The 27023-nt window shown below is 42.3% G+C and overlaps 1 protein-coding gene across 5 annotated transcripts in view; it reads right to left on the bottom strand.

Annotated features, from left to right (window-relative positions):
* Positions 1–8252: 8252 nt before the first annotated feature.
* FNIP1 (folliculin interacting protein 1) overlaps positions 8253–27023 on the bottom strand; it is a 343332-nt gene continuing 324561 nt past the window's right edge. For all 5 annotated transcript variants that reach the window (XM_085618038.1, XM_085618035.1, XM_085618039.1 and 2 more), the window contains 2 exons: positions 16712–16827; positions 8253–13015 (listed from right to left, as the gene is read on the bottom strand). In XM_085618038.1, coding sequence (XP_085474164.1) covers positions 12937–13015; positions 16712–16827 — 195 coding nt within the window. In that variant the 3' untranslated portion in view covers positions 8253–12936. The remainder of the gene's footprint in view (positions 13016–16711; positions 16828–27023) is intronic.

Below are 27023 nucleotides of genomic sequence, written 5' to 3' on the forward strand. Positions count from 1 at the left end.
TCTGTGGATGGCCCCCTGCCCCCCCTCCCACTTTCCTCTGGGCTATAGAGAAGCATGGGGGCAGACTGAATTTGAACTTTCAAGGACTTGTCCCCCCTGCCGGATTTCAAGATGGCCACATCAGCGAGACCCTCCGCGATACTCTTTCCTCTCCAGGTCTAAAATCGTTCGGCCCTCGACCAGCGTTCACTTGACCCTATTCCCGCTCACCCACCAGGACCTTTACTCTGAGAACTTCCCCTCGACAGCTGAGACCTAGCCTTTTTGACTGATGCCCGGTGGCGCTACCTCGCGAGCTAAAGGGGAGATGGGCTACGGATTCCCTCCTTGACCATCACCTACCCAGCCGGTCTTTGAGCAAACCCTCCTGCGTCTCTCCTGACCTTATGCCCCTGCCCCTCTCTACTCTTCACCACTTTCCAGCTAATGACGTTTGCCCTCACCTGTCCTGGCCCTTAGTGCCCACCCTGTTTATCTGTGAACTTTCCCTCGTCAATTGAGACCTAGCTATTTTGACTGATGCCCGATGGAGCTACCTGGTTTAGCTAAAGGGGAGACGGGCCGGCGATTCTCTCCTTGGACGTCACCTACCCAGTCGGTCTTTAGACAGACTTCCTTTCGTCTCTCCTGTCGTCTCTTCCCCCATCCTCCCTCTATTTATGTCTCTCCTTCTCTCCTCTCTCAATGTATTGTTTATTTTTTGACATAATGTGTAATTGTTATCATTTTCTGTTACATTTTAGAACCTAATGTAAAGCGCTCTGATACCTTCGGGTCTAGCCAGCGCTATATAAAACTCTTTAAATAAATAAATAAAAAATAAATAAGGGTCGATGAAGGGCTGCCCTTTTGATAAGTTTGGTGTGTTCCACCACTGCAGGAAGCGATGGGTGCGGCTGTTTACCAACACTAGATCTGTTAATTGACCTCCAAGACTGATTCCACTGACGTGCTAAGCACTCTTGTAGAGGACAAATGTGCAACCTTGCATGAGGTTCTATGGTGATGCATGATGCCATCATCCCTAGTAGTTGCATGAAAGTTCTGACTGCTAAGTATTGGTTGGCCTGAAATTGTATTGTCAAAGATTGGATAGTTTGAATTCTGGCTGCATTGGGAGAGGTATAAGGTGTGCAAGTGTTTAGAGTCACTCCCAGATAAAACTCTATTTGTGAAGGCTGAAGGTGAGACTTTGGAGCATTGACCGTGAAACCCAATTGGTAGAGTAGGTTTAACGTAGTCGGAGTGTGGTGTAGACACTTTTGGTGTGTGCTGGCTTTGATACGTCAATCGTCCAGATACAGGAAGACATGACTTTGTCTTCTGAGATGTGTCGCTACTACTGCCAGACATTTTGTGAATACTCTGGCAGTAGTTACTCCGAAGGGGAGGATTTTGAATTGATAATGTTTTCCTGCTATCACAAATCTGAGGTATTTGCGATGAGTTGGGTGAACCGGAATATGAAAGTATGCGTCTTTTAAGTCTGGGGTGGACATAAAATCGCCTTGTTGTAACAGTGGAAGGACTTGTTGACGTATGACCATGTGAAAATGCTCTGAAAGTATGTACAGATTTAATGTCCTTAGATCCAAAATTGGTCTTAAGGATCCGTCCCTTTTGGGGATTAAAAAGTACACAGAGTACACCCCTGAACTTCGGTACTGTAATGGAACTGGTTCTATTGCTCCTTTAGTTAAAAGGGCTTGTACCTCTTGTTTGAGAAGCTGCAGATGCTCTGATGAGAGTTTGAGATTGCGAGGTGGAATGTTGGGAGGATTGCTGGTGAGCTTCAGGCAATAACCATGTCAGATAATGTCTAACAACCATTTGTCTGATGTTATTGATTGCCAAATGGGTAGAAATTGTTGAAGCCTTCAACCAACAGGTGCTAGATGATCAGGGGAAGCGTAGGCAAGTCACTGCTTATTGGGGGAAGAGGAGTTACAGGTTGGCGTGCCTTTATCCATACCTTTAAAATTGTTTCCTCTGTACCCTCCTCGAAAGAAGCCTCTACCTGAAGAGGGTTGTGTGTTGGATTTGTACAAGGAAGTGTTCTGGTCTGAGGATATACTTTTAGACCTAGCTCTATATAGTGAGCGATGAAAGGAACCTCTGCTTGAAGGAGTTTGAAGTGCTCCCATGGATTTTGCCACGTTTGTGTCCATCTTTTGTAAAGCCGAGTCAACCTGAGGTCTGAAAAGATGATGTTTGTCAAAAGGAGTGTTTAAAATAGATTGTTGGACTTCTGGTTTAAAGCCTGAAATTCTAAGCCAGGCATTGCTATGTAAGAGAATGCTGGTGTTAATTTCTCTCGCTGTGGTGCCAGCAGCATCAAGAGCACATCTAACAGAAGTTAGAAATTAGCTTCCCTTCTTGAACTAGCTCCTATGCTCCTCTGGGAGGTACTGAGGTAGACCTTTAATTTCATCCCAGTGAGCCCTGTAATGCCTAGCTAGAAGGCCCTGCGTTTTGGCAACGCGTCAGTGATTAGCGGTTTGAGCAGCTACCCTTTTACCAGAGGTGTAGATAAGCTTGGATTCTTTATCTCAGGGAGGTGCAACACCAGAGGTCTGTGAGTTGGCTCTTTTATGAGTGTTGTAAACTACCAGAGAATCTAGTGGGAGTTGTCCTTTAATAAAAACGGGATCAGAGTGCGATGGGTTATATTTCTTTTTATCAACGCTAGGTGTTAAAATGCATGCCCGAACGAGGTCTTAAAAATGTCCCCTTCATGTCTCATCATGCCTTTTAACAAAGGAAGACTTTGACTAACTGTGTGTGAAGACCCCAGTGTCTCAAATAAAAGAAATCACCATCTAAGGCCTCTTTACACAGTGTAACCCCATGATATGCTGCTGCTCTGGAAATAAGCTCTAGATAGGATACATAGTCATCTGAAGGTGAAGGTTTTGCAGGATATAGGTCTGGATAAGTATCCATGGATGGATCAATATTATAATCATACCACGGATCTGTAGGTAAAGGAACACTGTCATGATCATCATCATCCTCATCTCCTAAATCAGGCTGTCGGTGAGGAGATCCCTGTGGTGTTATATGTCATGGATCTGAGACTGGCAGGATTGGTAAAGGTGGTGGAGAGAATGGCAAGGCAAGAAGTTTCGGTGCCGAACTGGACTTATCTGTTTCGTCCTTGGAAGCAGAAGGTTTCGGCTCTGGAGCGGCCTTATGTTTGGAAACTGAGGATTTCGGGCCAAACCAGATTTGTCTTTCGGAGCGGAATGCTTCGGGTCCAAAGACAATTATCTCGGCTCGATCCTGAGCCGGGAGGTTTGACTGCTTGTTTCGGTGCCGGGCCCGAGGCTGGGGCGTCAAACGTCAGCTCGGTGCCGACCAAGGCCTGAAGGCAGAGGTCGTGCCGAAGCCTTATGTTTGTTAAGGGATAGTTTTTGGGGTACGGGGTTTTTTGGTGCTCACAACATCCTGTCCCGCTGGAATGTCTCAATCTTGAGGTCAGAATCTGATTCTGGGATCGAGAGGGCCCCCTCTTCTTCTGCAGCTGCCACCTCCTCCTGTTTGGATACTTCCCTGAGATATCCGGAGTTTGTTGAGTGCCTTGGCACTGCATTTCTTGACGTCGTGCCCGACTAGCACAAAGAGTCTTTTTCGACCTGAACGAACGACAGGCCTTGCAGTCTTCTTCCTTGTGCTGTGGTGATAAGCACAAGTTGCAGACCTGGTGTAGATCGGTGCGAGGGTACTAGGAGTGGCAGAATTGAAACGGAGTCCGTTCCATTGGCAGAGGGGATGGATGGATCAACGCGGTTAGGCCCGCAGGCCGTCCACGATGTTTTCGACCGAAGATGAGACTTTCTCGATCTAATTGATACGCGGAGAGGGAAACGCGTGCGAGAACAATACGGTCGAGGGTACAGTGGATTCTGCACCGAGGGGAACCCGAAGGATGTTTTCAAACTGGAGCGCAACAATACACGTTCAAACTCAATGGCAGAAAAAAAAAATCCAACAATGGAGTCGATGCCCATGTGCACTATCACCGAAAGGAGGAGTCACCTTACCTCGTGACTAGGAAAGACGTCTTCGAAGAATAACAACTTGCAAACATCCGGACCCAACACTAAATGGCAGGAGTATGGAAAGCATGTGTATCTACAGCACACATGCCTCAAACATATATTTTTGTGCAGAAGTGTTTGCAGAAGTTTACTGCTCTTTTACTTATACCTACAGGTTGGAACGAACACGATTATCTCCCTGGTAGCTATCTCTCATCCGCAGTGTACATACAATGAATGCAGCCAAGGTTTAAAACCCTGGTTTCACCGGCTCTACTTTACTATAGGATGGGACTGACAGATGTTTTGGGTGGACCCAGAGGACCAGATCTTCCATAGTTCAAATAAGTGTGACACACATTAGCCACTTTAGGCTATGAATATCTGCATTCCAATCCCCGATTACTAATTCAATCATTGAAAAGATAAAAAGTGATTATTTTACTTGAATACGTTTCTCAAGACTTAAGGACAGCAAAGCATGTTTGCTAACTTCTAGGTATGAAAATCTTAAATCATTTTGGGGGTTTGAGGAGTACCTAAATTACATTTAAATACAAGCGGTTAAAGAATTGTTTCTATACGTTCGATTCATGATCTACCACTCACAAGTTAAAAGATATCATGGAACTCCTAGGTCCGGTCTGCTTTTCTATGCATTTTGTGATAGCAACCAAGAAACGTAAACTCTTGGTTAAGCTTACTGTGTCCATCCCATTTTTCGGTTTTGCCTGCACAGCACTTGCGTTGTGCCTGTGAAATCATGTATTTAATATAAATCTTTAAAAGGGGTTACATCCCACCCTTCCTTTTCATTCATTCCTGTGCTTGCCACTTACGTTTACTGTTTCTATTGGTTGTTGCATACCATTTCCTGTTGTTCTCCGTGTCTTCTTCGTATCAGTGTCCCATGACCAAAGTATTCCTTCACAGTTGCTTGAATATCTTTGTTATTTTAATTACACACCACTTTTTTCGACCTACTTCTTGGTGAGTGCTGCTTATGGAATTTAAATTTAACATTTCTTTTTTTTGGTGCTAGTTCTTTATATATTTTTATATTTGTAGGCATGGGAAGAGTAAGCGATTTGCGTACAGGATGTTGAGACGATGCAGAGACTCAAACCTGGGTCCCCAGCTTTAAAGACGGCAGCTCTGCCTGCAATGCTACATCCTCTCCCATTCTCTCCAAGCCTTGCTTTCTTCAGTTGTCTGAATCGCTTTATGCCAATCAACAAGAGACAAAGTAAGGATGTCATATGCCCCAAGTACACTGCGTTTGACTGCATCATGGGATGCCCATTCATTTAGGTGCAAATGACAAGACCAATTGGCTAATAAGTAAACATGATTTTATTTTCAATAAGTCTTAGGCGTTTATAACATCTGTCCCTAAGACAAGACTTCTAGAATGGCTACAGCTGGTGACTTTTAGAACTTGAAAACAACTTGGAGTTTTGGCATCCTGTTAATTTGGGAAAATTAGTTTACAGCTTTGTCCCCTTTCGAAATGCACTTTGTGCAAGCAACATCCATCAGCAAGGGCTTTTTTTTCTTGCTTCCCTGTGGTCTTTGTTTCCTCATCATTGCTGCTAGCACTCCTTTCACCCTGACCCCTATGTGGCTTCCGCTCCCCCTTCTTCCAAGACTGAACTCAACCCTTTTGGTAGATTTGCTTTCAGCAGCAGCAGGATCTTGCTGCGAGTGCCTAGGGAAGCTGCTTAACACCATTATTATGCAGAGCTCCTACGAACCAAATCACATCTCTTTCAAACTGTTTACCCAGTCCACCCGAGCTGTTACACAGCACTAAAAAACAAGCAATACCGCTGCAAAACTCCACACACAGCCTGTTTTTGAAAACAAAGTTTACAGCCGGGTGCACGCAGTTTGATTTCACTACGGTTTCTGTGGTTTTTCATGTGCATTTATAATGAGTTAAATTCTCATGCTTGCAGGTTAGTAAAATGTACTTTGCGGTTTAGATGAGCACCAGTTACATTACACATTCATTTTCTGTAGTCATGGGGGGATTAAATGATTTGCCCAGAATCACAGGATGTTGAGCCGACACCAAGACTTGAATCGTTGTCCCCAGCTCCTAAGTCGGCAGTTCTGATTGCTACACCATAACCTCTTCACGCCTCTTTAGTGTGTTTTCTGGGACAGAGCCAAGAGAACGGAATTACCTCCAGAAGCTTGTCTGCACTTAGCCTCTTCACTTGTGTTGCTTGTTTGAATTTCCTAACAAGCACTCCTTATGAATACACTTGCAGGAGGTCTCTCTCTCCTCCCAGTGTCTTGCAGCCTACCCTGTTTTATTTATTTTAATTTCCACAGGTACAGTTCCCATCGTTTTGACACTATTCGCCCCCCCCCCCCCCCCAATCCAATAATCTAATCTCTGGGCCATTTAAAACGTTTCTCTTCAAAATATAGGGATGAACATTGAGTCCTCTGTGCAGAGGTACACAAGGGACCCAGTGGCATGACTCCGCATTTATCGCTGTTAGATGTCTTTCCAGTCAGAGCAAGGCGCAGCCAGCGACATGCGGCGAAGTCTCACCTAATCTTGTTTCCCGGCCTCATCTGTATTCACACTGTACTTATCAGGTACATGTTTTTTTTTGGTTCTTCTCTATTTACCTAAACTACCCGCTTCAGAAATATATCACCAGTAACAGCACAATATTGCCTTTCTCAATATACAAGTCCTAACTGTTTAACAGAGTTTAGTTTCAGTAACTTATATTGCATAACTACTCACCAAGCTACAACATACAACAAAAAACAGCTTATTATTAATCACATAGGCAAAACCTATTGCTTTTACCAATGCTTGTTGCTTTAGGTGCTGTTAGTGATTAACAATTATTTGCCAGGTGGAGGTAAGGACTACTAATTCAGCTTTGTAAGCTGATGACAGTTGTTTCTATAATTTATGTAGCATCCATGTTTCTATTGCACTTGTGGAGAAGGCATGAACAATTTCAATAACTGAACTTAAATCTGAAACTGATTCTCCTCATCATGCACAAGCACACTACGCTTTTTTTTTTTAATTCGTAAGTGTTAGCGCACTGCCTAATCAGAATCGTTATGTATTTTTAATTCTGTAGGACACGGCACACTGTTGTGATGTATGCTATACTTGAACTGATTGGTTATTTCTGGAATTCATATCTAGATACAGAGCGTACTGCTCTCAATCTGTTCTTGTAATTGAGAAACAAACCACAGAAAATACATGCTGCAGCTTCTTTATTTTTAGGTCCAGCCTACTAGACAGCACAGCTGTCTGTTTGGGAAAGACCTATTGTAGGCATGTGGGGGCTTGCAGCCTGCCTGTTGCTTACACATTGGTTGGTTTTACTGTCACTCTCATTTGCCTATTTCTTGTACGATGACTTGCCTTGTTCATCTTGTGTCTGTCCCTGCCCTGGAGCATTGCCAATTTACTTGTGTCCTTCCACTACTCACGTTAAGAAAAATACTTTTTTCTTTTGTTGTAAACACTCAAAAAGAGTGCATGTGTTTTGCAGCTGTTTCCCTAGTATGCTTTTCTTCCCGCCACCGTGCTCCATGTTGCTCTCTTGCCTTTGTGTTTCTTCCTCAACCCCCCTCCGTGATGTGCTTGCCTTTGTATGCTTCTCCCCACGTGCTGATTTCTCTCCCATGTGCTTCTCCCCCAGCTCCACATTTCTCTCACCAGTTTGTTTTTCCCCACCCCTCACTTGCACCTTCAATGTTGCTTTCTAATTGCCTCCCCCGTGTTTTTTTAACTCCACCTGCGCCCCCAGTGTTGCTTTGCCCGTCCCCTGTTCCCCCAATTTGCTTCCGTCCCCGTGTTGCTTCCTGCCACCTGCTTACAAAAAAATAAAGATATTTAATCCCTGAAGGCTGTGTTCCATTATTGTTACAGAAAATTACATTTTTCAGTGAGACTCATGTTATCTATACTTTGAATACTACTTTAGCACACAGTGTAGATTAACTTCACTTACACAGTTTGACAGGGATAGCACCAAAAACACAGATTGTACAACAATCATCAAGAGAGAAAAAACAATGTGTCACGTGATATCCAGATTTCTGAAATAAACTGTGTGAATTTGTTTAGGGAAAAACATTCATCAATTAACAAAATCGTCACACCGCATTTTCAAATATCGCATCCGGAAAATAGGCAAAAATTAACAGCAACAAGGTAACTGAGAGACTGCAGTCTGTATTTATTGCACAAAATTCCCCATAAATTGAGAATGATTATTACAATACAGTGCACATCTTGGAAAATATTTACAAAGCAAGTATAGAACAGCTATATACATGAATCCAGCATTTTACACATAATGCCATCTGAATAATTTAAACAAAGCAAAAATAGTTATAAAACATCTGCCACAGATGGAGGAAAAATATCGGTCATACATTTACTTGCATATTTTTTGTTTGATATCCCTATGTTTGCAGATTGCAAAACCAGAAAGCCCCCGACTGTATGCTCTAAAATGTTTTCTTTTTTGTCAGGCAATCAAGAAAGCAAATTTAGTAAATTGTAAATTAGCAACAGTACATGTGTTTACATGCTGACAAATTGTGAAAATGAAAATGTCAAAACTAATCTGTTAAAAAATACACTCTTTTTGTTATGTATTTGTAAAGGTGCGACTGCTATACATTTATTTACAGACACAGGATACTTATGAAAAACACGTGTGTTGCAACAACAACCAATTATTTTGACAGTATGCATGATGATTCTAAACAATTCGGTTTATTTGATTGGCCATCTTGCACAGATGGGCAATTTAACAATGCACTATTCCTCACATTACAGCGCAAAGATTTCCCTTGCATAAAAGTAAAAGAAACACGTGTCTTGTGCAGTGCAAAGTTCTTAAACTGGCCACCTATGAATGGATGTTTGCCTATGTGATTGAGAATATGTATCTGAATATTCGTTGTAGATCCGTCCCCTTTATGTCTTCAAATACACTAAATATCTATCTGCGCTTGAAGCGGACAGGAGGAGTAAGAAAGGTCATACATAGGAAGTCTGTGGAGACACACAAATGGACAGTAATTATTATAAAACACGTCTAGAACTTTCAGAAACCATACATGAAAAGATGTAATATTTTTTGAAAGATTTTATGTTTGTTCATGTTTGAGGGTATAAATATATGGGGCTACTTATCAAAGTGCGCATTACCAACAATACAGAAGAGTCTTTACTATAAAGGAGAGAAAATATATACAAAAGTCAAAACTGTATATTTAAGTGCTGCGTTACAAAAATAGTTGTCTTTTATATTTTAATACATTTCATTGTTAAGATGAGGTTTTGCTAATGAACTTGCAGAAAGAGAACACATGAATTTGAAAATGTAAAAGTAGTAATTGCTTTTAGTTTCTATAAATGCTAGAATTGTTTTTGCAGAGACAGCGATACTCAAAGTGAAAACACAAAGAACAATGGTTTGGAAGATGATCACAGAAACAAGGAAATACAACATAAACAAAGATAATAGGTGAAACCTCTGACAATATAAATTGGTATGATAGAGAGAACACAATGTCCTCAGTGATGTGCTGGTGAGAAATAGCCTCAGACTTTATTAAGTCTGTGGTAGTGCAATAGCCAGGTAATTCTGGCACTTGGTAAAAATGCATTATTGCTAGGTTGGACAAAGAAAACGCCTCTAAGAGCCCATCGTGAGGCTACACATTGAAATGTATTTTTGAAAGAATGCATCATTCAGGTTTATATTATGAATGCGGAAATAGATGCTACACATGACTGTTTAAACCATCTAATACGTCCATGTACATATCTTAGTTAACGATGTTTTTTGTACGCAATCAAGTAAGACGCAGAAGTTCTGGAAACATTTACAATAAGGGACATCTAGTTGGAGCTTGATGGCTGCAGGATATGTCCGTGCAATTTATTTTTCTATTACAGGTTACAGTTACGATCCCCCCATTTTTGTCTCACATTGACTACTGACTGACGGTATCAGGAAAGGTGTATGTACTTAAGCTATATTGACGAATGAGAGGGAAACCATTTTACAGGTGAATGATGAGCAAATAACTATACTCATCCAGAATAGATCGACTGAAATCTAATCTGGTTTGCTAAAAAGGCCATAATATTCTCAACTGTATACATCATACAGCCATTATGCCAATTAAAGTTGAAGTTGCTTTTCTACTTTGCAGGAAAATCTGCAGATTGCATTAAGATCAGGGAGCTTGCTACCCAATCATGGAAAGTTGGATCTTGTTTGTGTATCAAGATATTCACAGTGATGGGAGGAAAGATAAACCACATGGCTCTCATCATGTCGAAATTCAAATTTAAACACCACTCATTTACAATTCCAAATCCTACAAACGCGCATGAGCAACAAGTGTAGCCATATTGTTATTAATATTTTTCGAGTGCAGAGGGAGGATCAGAAATTGCACATACAAAGGCTTTAGTGCCCATAAACAAAGGAATCCACTGTTAATGGAAAATTTCATGCCTGGTTCTGGAGTAAGAGAAATTACATGTAGTACTAATAATGGAAGCCAAGAATTTGTGGCAAAGCAAGAAAACTTTGAGGTTTGAGCATGCACTATTAAACAACAGAAATTATACAGCACACGGTCATTACGTACACATGGATAGCTCAGTGGATAAGCTCTTATACAGGACTTTGGGATTCATGCTTTACTTAAAAATACTTCTGATGTGATGGACTGATGGTCATGCCTAGAACACTGAATGCTCACAGGATTAGAGGAATTATATGTGCATAACTCTCACAACCAGCAGATAAACAGACATGAAAAGAAAGTGCATCACACATGGAGATGCTAATCTAACCAGCTAAACAAGATGACCAGGCAAGCTTGGTAGGAAAAAACTAATTTGAATTTGAACACAGCTTGTTCTTGCTTTTAGCTGTCCAGCCACACCACTGATACGTGATGGCAAGTCCTGCCTAATGTTAAAATTAAATTTAGCAGATTTGTATCACATGACTTTTGAATGATCAACAGAGTTGGAATATTAAAGGTAGAGCTGAAGTCTAAATAGTGTCCAATCTGTTTTGCAGGCAATGAAAAGGATTACTAGAGGAGCCTTCCACTATTTATTCATATTTAATTTCCATGTACATATATAAACGTTATACAGCATCAAGAAAATTCCCTCTTGATGCTTGTTTCTGAATGAGGAGCTGGATCTGAAAGGCAATGTTTGAACACACCAGTTTCAAGGTGTCTGAAATCAGATCAGATTCATAACACTTATAAGTCATCTAAATTCCAGAACGTTAGCAATGAGTGCTAAGGAGCTTGAAACCAGAACCATTTGCTGCACTCCTCCAGAAAAAGCATTCTATTATCTGTTTCATTTAGAATCTAGCAACCTTAACTCCAGTTACTCCAGCTTACAATCTGATGTCCACCTGTCCCACATGCTGCACGGTCTAAATATATAACAGGAGATTAAGATAATTTCTGTGTGCTGCTTTTGTTACAGCAGATCCATCCAGCTTTCAAAGAAGAGACATTTGAGAAATTCACAAATGTCTACTAGAAACAAACATACAAAAAGAAGCCCAATAAAAACACTAGAGACAAGATGTCCAAATAGATTGAGGTAGTACAGACTGGTGACAACTTAATCCATCTGTTGACAGCCAACTACATTACCAAAGACATACTTCACATGGATGGCGTTTGTACACAATGCTTCTAGCATCTACTTGCCAATGGGTTTGCACATCACATATAGTGACCAGGATAGAAATACCACACTTATTTCTTGCTGATGAACACAAGACTTTGTTTGGAAAACATGGAAACTGCTTTACAATTTAGGAGCATTATGATTTTCATTTTAGGTATAATTGTGCCATCAGTACACAAGGCTGTGAAATTGAACATAAAGCAATCATTTTGCAGCAACTCTTCAGAAAATGCAAATCTATTTTCTCCAAGAATGAATACAAATGAATTTGCTCTGAGACACTGACAATCAAGATACTTTTTAAAGATATGATGGGTTGTACTTATGAAATATTTAACAAAATTGCCAAGCTTTCAGTCTGCTTTTTGACCCTTTTGATTTAAAATATATGGGTTTCCCTTTTGCACACTAACTGTTCGTTGATAGGCTGTCCTAGGTCATTTAGCAGCTGAAGTCATCAAACAAATTATTTTATGACAATACATTATTTAGTTTTAATCAACAAAGAGTAAAATCCTATGTACAACAAACTTTTCATACCCAAAAGAATTGTTCGGATGTCGGAAAAAAACAACCTGTGGTGACCTAACCTCCAAAGCAAACAAAGAGCACAGTCACCTGCAGTGTTGAAATCAAATGTAAAAATTGAGCAGCTCGGAAAACGGATCACCATGAGCGTCTAGTTCCTCAATCCATATTTACTAGCAGGGGTTACATCAAGATACTACTAAAAATGATTGGATTTTTCAATAAACCTTAGCCTACTAGCAAATGTTAAAAGGCGGTCCAATAGCTCATCAACCGAGGGGTGTCTATCATTAGTTGAGTGGCGCCGGAGCCCAAAGTGTGAGCGACAAGCCATAAACGGCTGTATTTTAGTAAGCTACTTGGGATATGGTGCCAGTCTTCCTTGCTTGAATTAGGGTCCATGGCGGACACTGTCGTCCATATTGTACAATCATCAATATGATGTTTTGTCGAGGGATTTAAAAAAATGATTTACCAGATGTGCAAAAATGTTTTTGTATGTACACGTGAATTTGCCAGTTAAAATCCTTCGGCTAAGGAGTTGGGTTCTGCAGGATTGGCATCATCTTCCTCATATACTTTTCAACAAACACAGTCTATTTTTCTGCGGAGTGGCATTTAAAGTAGTATCTGAGCAACATATGGAGAGTGAGTGCTTGCAACAGCTGCTAATAATGGTAGGTCGTTGGATTCAATTCTAAAAAGCAAACATAACAAAAGAAAATTATTGTCAGCCACATGATGATATGAAGTCAATATACAATATTAATACAATGATTACATTAAAAGGCGGTACATTCCCATTTCGTAGGCAGTTCTGATGTTCTAAAGTGTCTACGAAAGTATATGAAAATTACAGCAGGCATTTATGAACTTTTTTGCTAATGCACTCGAACTCCCCTCACGGGCGACAAACAAGAACTTGCTTCAAAAGTCTCTCCTCTGTTATCAACCTGTGGCAGAGTCATGAACAGCTTCAAAGAATGCTGTTTAACCACACCCATGTGCATCTGGTCCTACCATAGAAGGCCCAACGAGGGCTGTGCAACACTCTAGCTCTCCGCCCACTAGCCATTTTGGACTTTTAACATGAATAAACCTTACTCCTTGGCAGTACTTCAGTTTAGACCTTTCTGAATGCCTTTCAATCAAAATAAAAACCAGCTACCAAAAAAGTAAATTTATTATATTGTATTGTAAGGATGAAAACCAACAGCATCTTCTTCCAGCTATTCCACTTTGCTATTTTTCGCACCCTAAAAGAATGAATTTTTTTCATTTTAGGCTGTTTGAGGGGCCCATAACGTCAGATCTATTGAAAAGCAACTTTTTTTTTATAACTTATTTTTATTTATTTTCTACAATAAAAAACAGCCTGCAAGCCTGAACAACAACTTGTGTACTCACCTGGGCACCCCTGGTGTTCCCTCAGATTGGGAACACAGGTTCATAGTCTCCCCTATCTTTTAGTATGGAGGAGGCCTACTCCTCTGCCACAATCAACCACCATATAGCCGGGTCCCAGCTATATGGAGGTACAGTACAACTGCACCCATGAAGAGATGCCTTTTCAACCACATCAAAATAATTTTGAGCTCCTAACCTCCTTCCCCCTGCTTAGGAGTATTAGTAATGGAGTGTATACAACTGAAGTGGGTCTGTGGACTGAAGTGATCAAGACCAACAGGGAGACTGCAGACAAGGAGTGATTGTGAACACGAAGACTAGATTTTATAGAAAGATTGTTTTTACTTTTCATTTGGCCCGGGCACATGGAGGGTGTCAGTGGATGGCTCATAAGCATTAAGTTCACATACCTTTGAGTGGTGCAATGGTGAAGGGCCACCACCATTAACTACTTGATTTTGGGGAACGAGTTTAACTTCTTGGTCGCCGAATGCCAACAAAGTACAGCTGCAGCCCAGCTCATCAGATAAAAGGTGGCAGGAGTTGACTGTCGCCAACTCCCTGGCTTAACCATCTGAAGAGAATTACTTTGCATAAACCTTGATGAAACCTCCTGGAATGACATGGCCACATGCTCATTTCTTGGATGTTGAGCTTTTAGGTATTCGTTACTCATTGTACTCTTTGAAAGCTGAACTTGATCTAGTCTTGAGTGTAAAATTGTGTTTCTCTAACACTTGGATGAAGTACTCTCACCTCCATACGGCCACAAACGTAACTTCATAGTCAAGCACAGGCTCCATCATAAATGAAATACTCTTCACTTTCATTAAGATCTAGGATTGTGGTAATCTGTCCAGAACAAAATCCTTTTTAATTGTGATGTTTGACCTGGGATGGTGAAAACAAAGTTGCGCATCTATTTTAGGAAATTCCTGTCAGACATGCTGTGCATTAAGATGCCAACAGATATTCCAAGACATAGGTCCCACGCAGTGCTTCATTTTTAAAAGAAAAAGGGCCCAGATTTTTTCTCAGAATCCCACTGCCAGCACTGCCCAATATTGATTTAATAGAATAAAAAAGCTGTTTAGTTTTTATTCCACATCAGGCCTCTTTCATCCACCACCACACACTTCCTGCTCCTCTATCTCACTCTGGTGGGTTATTTCATCCAGATCTTATCCATTTATAACCAACCGTTCTCTTTTATTTCTAATCCTTTTTCTTTCCCCCTTTTATGCCTTTCTCTTTCCCCCTTTTATGCCTTTCTCTCTCGTACTCTGGGTCAAAGCCTTATGATTAGAAATAAGTCCTGGTCCCCAAATAAACAGAATGCCGGTAGGCACCACCTACAACCACCTGAAATTAAGCAATGGTCCCATGTTTACTGTGCCATAGAACTGTGCTATAGCTTTACACTACTGACAAGGCCCATAGATGTGTTGTATGTGCTCCTGTTCAGAGGGGACGTGGCCAGCCAGTTTGGGCTGGCCGCTTCCTTCTGTAGCAGAACCAAAGCCGATTTGCACAGGTCTGGTGCTGTTTGAGTTGTTCGATGGCGGGGAAAAAAAAGAAGCTAGGGCCTAGGATGTTGTCCAGAGTAATAGATTAACCCCTTCGATGCAGATGACGAAGCGGTTTCGTCATGCGCGTCGGTCGCGCAGTGCGCATGACGGAACCGCTCCGTCATGGCCCCTCCCGCGCACGGAACCTTCAGCACAGCGCGGTAATCCGCGCCGCGCTGAAGGAGTTAATGTAAGCATTCCACCCATCACTTTTAGTGTTTCTCGGTCCAACTAGATAACTATTCAGATATTTGAGATCTTTGCAGTCTCCAGGTAGACACTGGACAGGGAACTATTTGTTATACAAAGGATGCAGTCTTCTTCGGAGGACAGGGGGTGATCATCTCGCACACGCAGAGGATGTCTCAAGAAGAAAGATTTCTAATCTCAAATATGTGTAACAGGCCAGAGGTGCAAACAAATGAATACACACTAGATAGCAACAGAACCATGAGGAACAGAGAAAAATCGGTTGCCCACCTCCCAATCACTTACAGAGCAATGTCACAAACCAGGGGATTTGAACTTGAGGTAGGTAGTATAGACACACAAATAAGCAAGTCTTATTCCACTACTTGTTGACAGGACACCCTCAATTTGGAAACAGAAGAAAAAGGAATACATATTCTTTTGGAGAGATCTGCATGGATTACTTCACATGACAGGCTTTACCATCCTCAAGCAAGGGCTGTGAAACACTCTAATCTAAGAACATTTTTCCCCTTAACTGGACAGGTCTTGGATGTATCAACTTTATATTAAGGCTGAGTGAAGTCAACTATGCATGTTTTCCCTCTTTCGAGCAACTGTCTTGGGATGGGGGTCACTGACATTTTGTAATTTCCTTTAGAGCATAAGGCATTTCCTGTCATGAGCCCTTAGCCCATGATATCTCACAAAACCTCAATGTAAAGAGTCAAGGATGCAAGTCATTGTTTCATAACATAACCACTCAACAGTAGCATTAGACCCACTGGGCATTACTCTTCACCCACAGATGGAGTCAGAGGAGGACGTTCAACTTCTAAGGCCCATGGCAACAAAGACTCCCCTTGACAAAGACATTTTACATTCTTAAACGTTTCCGATTGAGACTTGGCTCTTTGAGACCCATGACCCACTAGCCACTTATACATAAATGTGCTGTAGCGGTTCTGTCAATTGTCCCCTTATAAAATGCCACTGCAGTAACATATGCTATGTCCATATGAATAAAGCTCTCTCTCTCTCTCTCTCTCTCTCTCTCTCTCTCTCCCTACCTCTCTACTATTCTCTTTCACTCTCATCAGTTAAGCAGGTATCAAAGAGGTTCTCTGTAATCAAACAAGTAGAGTGATATACCTGGAGCATTTGTTGTTGATACACTTTTACATGGAGTCGCTGAGGATCTCCCAAAAATATTACAAAGGAAGACATACCCCAACACCTTGCTCAGTTCTTCCACACGGACTCGCACCTGTCCCTTTAGGTATTCGGAGAGCATCCTGCTTTTGAAATACAACTCCTGCAGTCGATCTTCAAGGTGCATGATGCACTAAAAAAAAACAAAAAAAAGCGTAATGAAATGACTTAATATTGCACCAGCGTATATGGCTTGTTATGACGCACAGAAACAGGTTTGCAGGGGATGTGAAGGTCATGATAGTAGAGAATGTGCCCTCGCCTCACTTCCATGTAAGTTTAGTTCCAAACTACTGAAAAAAAGTACATCCACAACAGCCTATACACAATTGGCTTACATAGTACAGGGGCTATAAAGGTAAATCAAATTGAAAACTCATTTTAATATATTTACTCTCCACCTCCTAGCTCACATCAGTGATACAAAAACTAACTTCAGGCTTTAAATATGTACTTTCTGCTCAGTTAATATAAAGCACAACTGTTTACTTTCTCGATGTATTGTATTTTATTGTGTTGTGTTGTGTTACTTTATGGATCATAAAATGTAAGGCATCTTAGCTGGAAGGGAAATTTATATTTTAGAAAAAAAGGTAGATACATCAAATACATATGCACTTATTGGGATATTGATCACAATATATACCACTCAGCCTGCTGCTTAAAGCTGTGTTTTACAAGTCCAGTAGCCGAGAATTAGCCTCCGTGTCAGTGCAACACATACCAGAATTGCAGTCCACATTTCACATGCACACCCATACATAAATAAATATACTATACATATTTACACATGCACAGATAGAGATGAACAGCTGATTTATTACTCATCCTGACTAACACCAAACTCTGATCTCATATGAGGCAGAGATTAACAGACAGTGGGGGACAAGTGCATCAATTACAAATGGCAAGCCCTCATAACAACCTAGTGAGTTGATGGCTCACTCCAGAGAGGCATGTTTAACCTGTAGGTCTCAGATATCAATGCCTTTAGGCATAATTTAGCCTGTCATTGATACATCGTGCTGCTCAAAGTCTTGTAATAATACTATCCGTATTAGGTGTGTTAAGACCGCATGACCCATGGAAAGTAAAGGAACCTATTCTCTGCCAGATGATTATTTGAAAAGAAAAATCCATATGCCAGACAAGGATCCACTGAATTAATTTGCAACTCAGTGAAAGTATAGGAATGCATACAGAAACCACTTTCCCAGGAAAGATTGGGAGGAAGGGGTTACATCAGTTAAATGAATATTGCATTCAATTCTATCATACTGATATGTAATTTTCTCTGAGTATTGTCCCAGGAAGGCTGTGGCAGCCGTAACCACAACCAAAATTATATCAGGCTAAATTAGTTAGCATTTGAGAAGATAACATGGAGATCTGAATAATAAGTGTACAAGGAGAACAAACTAATATCTAAGGAAATGGAGTAGTACCTTCTCTAGAAGATCTATAAATGTGTTTCCGTACAAAGGAGAGTAGAATTTCTATGACCTTCATTATCTTTTATGCATAAGGGGAAAATTCAGACTAAATGTCACAAGGATACTCTCGAACAACATATTTCTCCACACTTAGAAATAGGCACATATTGTTTTTATACGCGTACAATGACTTCTGAGAAAGAGGAAATTGTAAACGGTCTCTGTAGTATCTAACACAACCTCAAAGAACCGCAGACTCTTAAAAGAGTATAGCACCGATCTCAGCTGATTGGCTGATGGAAAATCTTAACTCATAGGATGCCCATCAGGAGCTGAATGTTAGAAGAGTCCGTTCTCAAAGTAAACCTGAAGACTGATCCTTTGGGGGCACAATCAAGCTACCAGGGTGCAATCCCTTTAGTTAGCATTTTCAATGCTTTATTGAGACTGAAAGGGGTGCTCTTGCTCAGATACTGATGACACCTCACAACAAGTCTGAAAAACTATTTGATTTCTAGTCATTATATGAATATCAAAAGTAGGGTGAGGGAAATCTAATAAACTCTTGCACCCCTTAAAGCTCTTATTTTTTTCTTTGAAAGCCATTTAACTTGTGTGATGGTTGCTCTTTGTCAAGTACTGAATGCCTAAATGTAAGGGATTTAGGGAGAAAGACGATTAAGAGTATGCTATTCTGTTCAAGGATTTCAGTGGAGAAAAAACGTTCCACTCCCCCAAGCACAAAAGACTAGCATTTGGTTACCTTCTTGCCTCGTCATAGCATGAAGCAGAATTCTTCTTTGAGCACTTGAAAAATAAAAAGTCTCAAATCTTCTCATCCTAAATGAGCCTTGCATTTCCTTTCCGGCAGCTACATATATAATACTAGAAAAAGGAGTGGGGGAAAGGTTTGCTCGATAACCTTAAGTGCACTCCATAGAAATTCAAACATTACCATATGGAACATTGATTTCTGGAAAAGAATGTAAGACACATTGACAATCTAAATATAATGTCAATGTGTCTGTAAATGCCTGTTACTTAGTCCTTCAACCACACCACCGAACTCCACTGGACCGACCATCGCTGCATCCACTTCACCTTCTGGAAACCCACCACGCACCACTGCACCCAACAGATCCCTCGCCGCTGCTGGAGCAAAGTCACCGAAGACCAGCTAACCACCACCCTCGCCAGGAGCCCACCCACCGACTCCACCGACTCCACCGACCCCGCCGCCCGCAACCTCAGACAGTGGATAGATGACTGTGCCAACACCCTTGCCCCGTTCAAGAAACCCTCCAACAGCCACACCAGCAAGAAAGCCAGCTGGTTCACTGAAGACCGCCAGGCCTCCAAGCAAACCTGCTGAAAGCTTGAGAACAACTGGCACCGTGAACAAACACCGGATAGCCGCGCAGCCCACAAGAACGCCACCCGCAGACACCATCACCTCATCAGATCCGCCAAAAGGGCCTCCTTTAAAGACCACCTGGACAAAAACGCACACAACAGCAAAGAGCTCTTCAACCTCGTGAAGGAACTCTCCAACCCCAGCTCCAACACCGACATCCCACCTGAGCAAGACCTGTGCGACTCGCTTGCCACCTTCTTCCATCGCAAGATCGCAGACATCCACAACAGCTTCAACGCCACGACTGCCCCGACAACCACTGAGACCTCCGCCCCCCCGACTACCATCCGCACCGACCGCCTGCTCTCCTGGACCAACAAACGACGACGACACCATCAAAATCATGAACACCATCCACTCCGGATCTCCTTCAGACCCATGCCCATACCACATTTTCAACAAAGCCAGCACCACCATCGCACCCCATCTCTGGAACGCCATCAACATCTCCTTCGAGATAGCAACCTTCCAGGAGAGCTGGAAGCACGCAGAGATCAACGCCTTACTCAAGAAACCCAATGTGGACCCCAAGGACCTTAAGAACTTCCGGCCCATCTCCCTGCTCCCGTTCCCGGCGAAGGTCATCGAGAAGGTCATCGAGAAGACCGCCAACAAACAACTGACCCGCTACCTCGAGGAGAACAGCATCCTGGACCCGTCCCAGTCCGGGTTCCGCAGCAACCACAGCACCAAAACTGCCCTCATTGCTGCCACCCATGACATCGTCTAGTTGTTACCACTGTTTTTTCCTGTTGGTCCTGCTGTCCGAAATAAAAAAACAATGTGCGGCTTTTCTGTCAACTTAGTTCGTCAGTTCATGGACATTGCCGATTAGTTTGCAGCCACTCTGACCTCCCCTTTTGGGATGCCTTCATCTGTTCGACAGGCAATAACATGTACAAATATATTTTTTTCATGCATATTTTAACACACAACTTCAGAAGTTGGAACCACATTGCCCAGCAGTCACCTGGCGGGTGGTGTGGAAAACCTATTGCTACCATTTTATAAGCATACTCCCTTAAAGTTTTCCGAGTTTTTGCAAAACATGTCCCCGTTTTCGAAATTACACCTTTAGGGGTGTCAAGTACAAACTACATCTACCGGCAACCTCTGGGCGTCTGGGACTTCCAGTCAGTACAAATCATCACAAGTTCCCACAATGCAATGTGTTTCTCACTAATGGATTGACACGTAGAGGTACGGACAGACGAAAGGTGCACTCCCGATAAGCTTGCGGGAGTAAAAAGAAGCAAGAACATTAAGGGACGGGAGCTTTTGAGCACTTCAGTCCTAGCAGGTTTTGCGATGACTTATACCGCTCTGTTTACTTTCAGATCCCGGCGCGGGCAAATCATTCGAAATGTACTGATGAAGTCATACAAGTAAGTTTTGCACTTCCCAAGGCTGGTTTAGGTTCGGGCTTTGAACGCTTTTGTCAACGGTTGTTTCGGGTTTTGAACGGTTGATGACGTTAGTAATCGGAGCCCGTTTTTCCCTCACTTTAGAAAAGCCAGCATCTAATTAGTGGTAGCCGGAAAAGAGGACACGTTCCCCATATCCAGTAAGTTGAGCCAGTACTATTATTTTATCCAAAGTCTGTTGTGTGTCCTGTGCTATATGTATTGTCCGTTTTAGATAAGTAGGAAACTATAATGCAGTTGGTTTCTTGTTTAGGTTCCTTATCTTTGTAAACAACTTGGATCCATTCCAGGCAGATGGATTCCTATATTTCAAGGTGGGTGATTAGAGGCCGTAATGGTGCTTCGTAGGAACTCTGAGTCAAAGTATTATATCCTAAAACGTTTTTTTATTGTTCATTGCAGAAATTGGTTGGTCCTGAGGAGAACCCTAAATTCAGTGGTTCGAAACGCGTCGACCAGTTTAGTCCTTGTGTCGCACCGCTTTCAAGATATTTTTGTTTGCCTTGTGTATTTCAAAATAATCTGATCAATTCATGGTGTCAACGAAAAAACAGAATGTTTTTTTAGGTTGAAATTGAGATGTAATCTATTTACAAAGTGAAAGAAAGGTCGCTACAAGGACCCAGTTCTTTAGAGTGTTTGTATGTTTTGGTGTATGCATGAGTATAATGGCCATGAGTGCTTGATGAGTGTTTGCATGTTTGTTTAATTCACCGAGGGGATCATTATTAATGTGTTGTTGTATTACAAGTTTTGTAGAGTTTTTATTTAAGATCTAAGCGCAATGAAGCATTGTTCTCAGCGCAAAATCATTTTGTAATGTGAAAGTAATTAAAATTATTTCCGTTAAATAATAAGGAAATTCATAAAAACCCTCCTCTTATGTTTCATTTCTTATTAGGAGTTATTAAGGTATTCGGTTGAGTGAGTCTCAGCTTGAACTTTTTGTTCTGTTTTTCTACCCATGACATCAGGGCCTTGCTAGACCATGGAGAAACCGCAGCCCTCGTCCTCCTGGACCTGTCAGCCGCCTTCGACGCGGTCTGCCACCGCACACTACGCACACGCCTCCATGACGCCTGGATCCAAGAGAAGGCCCTGGACTGGACCACCTCCTTCCTCTCCGCAAGAACACAGAGCAGCCGCATCCCCCCTTCCGCTCCAAAGCCACCAAGATCATCTGCGGCGTACCCCAGGGCTCATCCCTCAGCCCAACGCTGTTTAACATCTACATGGCACCACTCGCCCCACGTCGCCCGACTGCACGACCTCAACATCATCATCATCATCTCTTACGCCGATGACACCCAGCTGATCCTCTCCCTCAAGGACCTCCACACCGCCAAAACCAACCTCCACAAAGGCATGAAAGCCCCTCGGCCTGGGATGACTCCTGGTGGCCGACAGCACTGGGAAAAGCTCCAACACCCACGCAACCTAGGGGTCATCCTCGACTCCACCCTCTTCATGACCAAAGCAGGTCAACGCCGTCTCTTCCTCCTGCTTCAACACCCTCCGCATGCTCCGCAAGATCTACAAGTGGCTCCCCACTGAAACGAGAAGAAAGGTCATCCAGGCCCTCGTCAGCAGCAGGTTGGACTACGAAAACGCCCTCTACGCAGGAGCCTCGGCCAAACTCCTGAAACGACTTCAACGCATTCACAGCGCCTCGGCTTGCCTAGTCCTCGTCATCCCGCGCCGCAGCCACATCACACCCCACCTGAGAGACCTGCACTGGCTCCCCGTCAACAACAGGATAATCTTCAAGCTCCTCACCCACGCACACAAGGCACTGCACAACACCGGACCAGCATACACCCCCACCCGCCAGCTTCGCTCCGCCGACCTCGCCCTCGCCACAGTCCCCCGCATCCGAAGAGCAACCTCCGGCGGCAGATCGTTCTCCGACCTCGCTGCCAAGACCTGGAACACCCTCCCCATCCACCAACGGCAGACCCAAGACCTGCTGACCTTCAGAAGACTCCTCAAGACCTGCCTTTTTGAGCAGTAGCAGCATTACCCCCCCCCTCCCCCCCCCCCCCCCCCCACACCAGCACCAGGAGACCCTCGCGGGTAAGTAGTGCGCTTTACAAATGCTATGATTGATTTATTCTTACTTCAAGTGTTTAATGTTTCAGACCTGACTTTTAATGAGATTACGGTCACTAGTCATCTGTAAAAATGCATTGCAAGTGCATAGATGTGCAATATTACCATACAGATTATTTTAGCACCCAGTTCACTCTTGCCATGTCTTAACAGCTGAGACAACAGGTAGGGGATTCGCTACAGAGCACGATGCCAGCTTTTTAATTTGAGACATTATAAACATTCCCAACCAAAACAGAACAAAAAGCATACAACTAGTAACATTAAGACACCACTATAAAAAACAAGCTATAGCATTCTGGCCAATGATGCAGAACACAATTCAAATGGCTCGTAAGCAAACATGGAAAAGAAAGACCAGTGTTGTCATTTTTCTTTTCCTTCTAATACAAACCATGGTGGACACAATTTTAATTATTAATTTTCCAGAAAAATACACAGCTAATACAGCATACATTCTCTAATGGTTTTTGTAACATTACGAATAAGAGACCCCAAATGTAAGTAATGAAGATACTGCAAATCATACTAGACTGTTTTTCTGCAGCCTCATGTTATATAATTATGAAACTGCTCAGTGGCTTGCAACACTCTGATTACATACCTTTGAGAGCACTATTTCAGATGCATTCCCTTCACAGTACCCACATGTAAGACAATGGGTTACTGGTTGAGGGGGTTGAAAGCCTACTCAAGCAGCAACCACTATCCTTGTCAGGGTGAAGTCACAAGAAAACCCCAAATTAACTTGTGCTAGACCCTCTGGTAGCTTGGCACAGAGCAGTCAGGCTCAACTTAGAGGCAATGTGCAAAGCACTTATGCAGCATTTCAAACGGTAATAAAGTGAAAACATGAACATGGAAAAATCCCATATGAATATAGAAATTTTTTGTACATTTTAATAAATTAAGCCAGACTAAAACAACAAAAATGTAATCAGTAGAATAGGAGATATGCAATTTTAAAGGTTTAAGGGAAAATAGCGCCAAAAAGCACAAAGCGCTAACTGTGTTTATCTAGCCGTGCTGAGCCGGGAAAAAGTCACAAGTTCAGACCGACCGCGATGGAGCAGTGAGGAGGAAGACGCCGGGCCGCTGGTAAGAACGGCTGAAACAAGGAGCAGCACAGGAGAAGAGAACTTGAGAGGGGCTTACGAGTTCGCCGTATGCAGAGAGGACGATCGAGGGGAAACTGCTTGGAGAAGGCCGTTCGACCCGCTGAACAGGAGTACCTTAAATCCTGTTTGCAAAGAGATGTCTCATGTCAAGGATGCGTCACGCAGCAGGGCAGTATGTCTGCAGTCCTTTTAGGAAGCAGTCCAACAGAGTCTAAGTCCTTTTCAGCGCACAGCAGTCCTCCTTTCTGGGAGGGTCCACAGGTCCAGAAGTGCACTGAGGAGTTGAGGTCCGAGGTCCAATATTTATATTTAGAGCCCACTTTGAAGTAGGAGAGAATTCTAGAAGTTTCCATACCCCTGAGATGCTTGGAATTTCCTGTCTCCCTGCCCTGGCCCCAGATTCTCTGGGGTCAAAAAGACCAGTGACAAACCCATTGTGAGGGTGTTAAGGCAGAGCCTTTGTGAGCTGGAAGTGACAGCTCCTCCCCCTCGTTAACGCAGAGTGGCCCATCCTGCCAACACCTAGCTTCCTTCTGTATCACTGTCTCGGAGCAATACACAAATACCAACTGCCAGCTACACCTCCTCATGTGACCCAGCATCAGGCTGCAGTTACCAAATGGGTAGGACAAGATAATGCCAACTTTCTAAAAGTAAGATGTGAAACCTGGCTAGATATCCAAGGGCTCCAAGTGCACTACAAGTAAGTCGCTTAATCCTGAGCGTACAGAAAGTTACGTGTCCAAATAAATCTATATAATCATAAAAAGAAAATCGTAAACTTAATCAACTGCAGTTCAAATCATATGCTTCAACACTCTCCAAAACGATCAAGCGTGAAGTGTGACGAGTGGTGTAATCTGCTATAATTCAATCAAATTGCAGATGTTCTTCAATAAGTAACATAAAGATGCTTCTAATCAGCAATTCAGATCGGCAAGATTCATCTTTCGCAATGCATTTCGGGCTATGTAAAGCCCTTCTTCAGGGGAATCTAGAATAATATGCTTGTCTCAAAAACAGGTTTTAGAAATATTAATTTATACACAATAAATGTTGCAAAACGATGGAAAATAATAAAGGGCTCAAAAAAGTAAAATTAGTAAAATGAGAAGCGATGGGACGCTGAATGTGACTACAACAAAAGCGTAAAAACTTTTTAGTGAAAACAGACGGCAGAGAAAGAAAGAAAAAGCAGTGAAAGAAAGAAAAAGCCTTGATCAAAGGTTACCCATCATGTGCGACAGTTGCTGACAAAATCTTAAAACGCAATCCAAAAACACGAGTGTACCTGCCCCCTAGCAGCCAAAGTAGACCACAAAGATTATGTAAATGCAAAAGCGAACCAATGGTCCACTGCAAAAAGAACAACAGAGCCAATTAAGCTACAAGGATGACGTGAAACGCAAATACCGTGAACTGCAGAGATTAGTGGAAGCATACCTCTCGTACTCTCAGGGAAAGCAAAACACGGGGTGAATGAAGCCTTTAGAAATACGAAATCATGGGATAATGAGCGCTGAGCGCGATATTAATGCCCAAATGAAAGTCAGCAACTAAAAAAAAAAACGGGTGCTTACCAGTGTAAAAATTCCCGGGCAGCAAGAGAACCAATTCTGTGCAAGAATACCAGCATTTCATGCAAGTGTACGATATGGCAAATTTTAAACGCACGGACGCGAAACGCAATGTGCGTGCCCTACGTGAAAGGTAGGCATGACAATAAAAAGAGGACGGTGTAAAGGACGCAGAGATAAAAGAAAGACAGTCCCAACGCCAATAAAGCCCAACTGTGCGTACAAAGTGTATTCAGTAAAGACAAAATGGTGAAAAGATGAAGCAAGGCCTACAACGTAACAGCAAAAGGGCCATAAATAGAATGAATCCTCAAAAAATCTACCTGCCTATACAAAACTATGGCCTGAAGACCTGCCAATACAAATCTGACAAACAATACTGGTGTATTACAATGCGAGGGCCAACTAAATTTAAAAAATGTGTATGAAAGCAGACTCACAATGAAAATCATAGTAGTAAACATGACAAACATTAACGTGACTTAATTATAATAAAATCCAATACTGATTTACAAGAAACAAGACAGTCTGAACTAGTCATTCCACCCTCTTGGGTGGAGAGTTTCCAAAAACCAAATCCAATGGGTTTCACGCTGCAATAGAAATCGAGTCACATCTATATCTGGTCGTTGGTTCAATGATTTCCACTACGCAAAACTAAGTTGCGCAATCAAATGATTATGCTCTAGCCAATGCTGTGACAACGGTGAACTTGAGGTTCTAGTCGGTATTCTACTCTTATGTTCTGTAATCCTGGTCCGTAAAGATCTCTCAGTTTTTCCAACATAATAAAGACCACATGGACATTTTATAACATAAATAACGTGAGCTATTTCAATTAGCGGTGAAATTAAATGCAATATCCTTGCGTGAACAGGGATGCGAAATGTGTTTACCCACTATTACGTTGTTACAATGTGAACAATTTTTTTTTTTTTTTTTTTTTTTTTTTGGAAAACCTTTATTTAACAGTATGCGCAGACAGATACGGGCCTACAACCCTCAGGCCGGCCTCGACAATAAAGGGCACATCAGCAAGCAATTATACGATTCAGCAGCATATCAGTACAAGCACGAATAGACCAGATTACGTTTATACACAATTGTGCCGCCGAGCGCCAGGATGATGAGGTTTAAGTTTTATAAAGTTTTGAAATAAGTCCATAGCAACAGGTCTGGAAGGATCCGAATCAGAGCAATGCAGTTAGGACTATAGTGGGCAACGATCATCAGAAGAGTCAGCAAGCATTATCC

The sequence above is a fragment of the Triturus cristatus genome, chromosome 7 (assembly GCF_964204655.1).
Source record: "Triturus cristatus chromosome 7, aTriCri1.1, whole genome shotgun sequence".
Classification (NCBI taxonomy): Eukaryota; Metazoa; Chordata; class Amphibia; order Caudata; family Salamandridae; genus Triturus; species Triturus cristatus.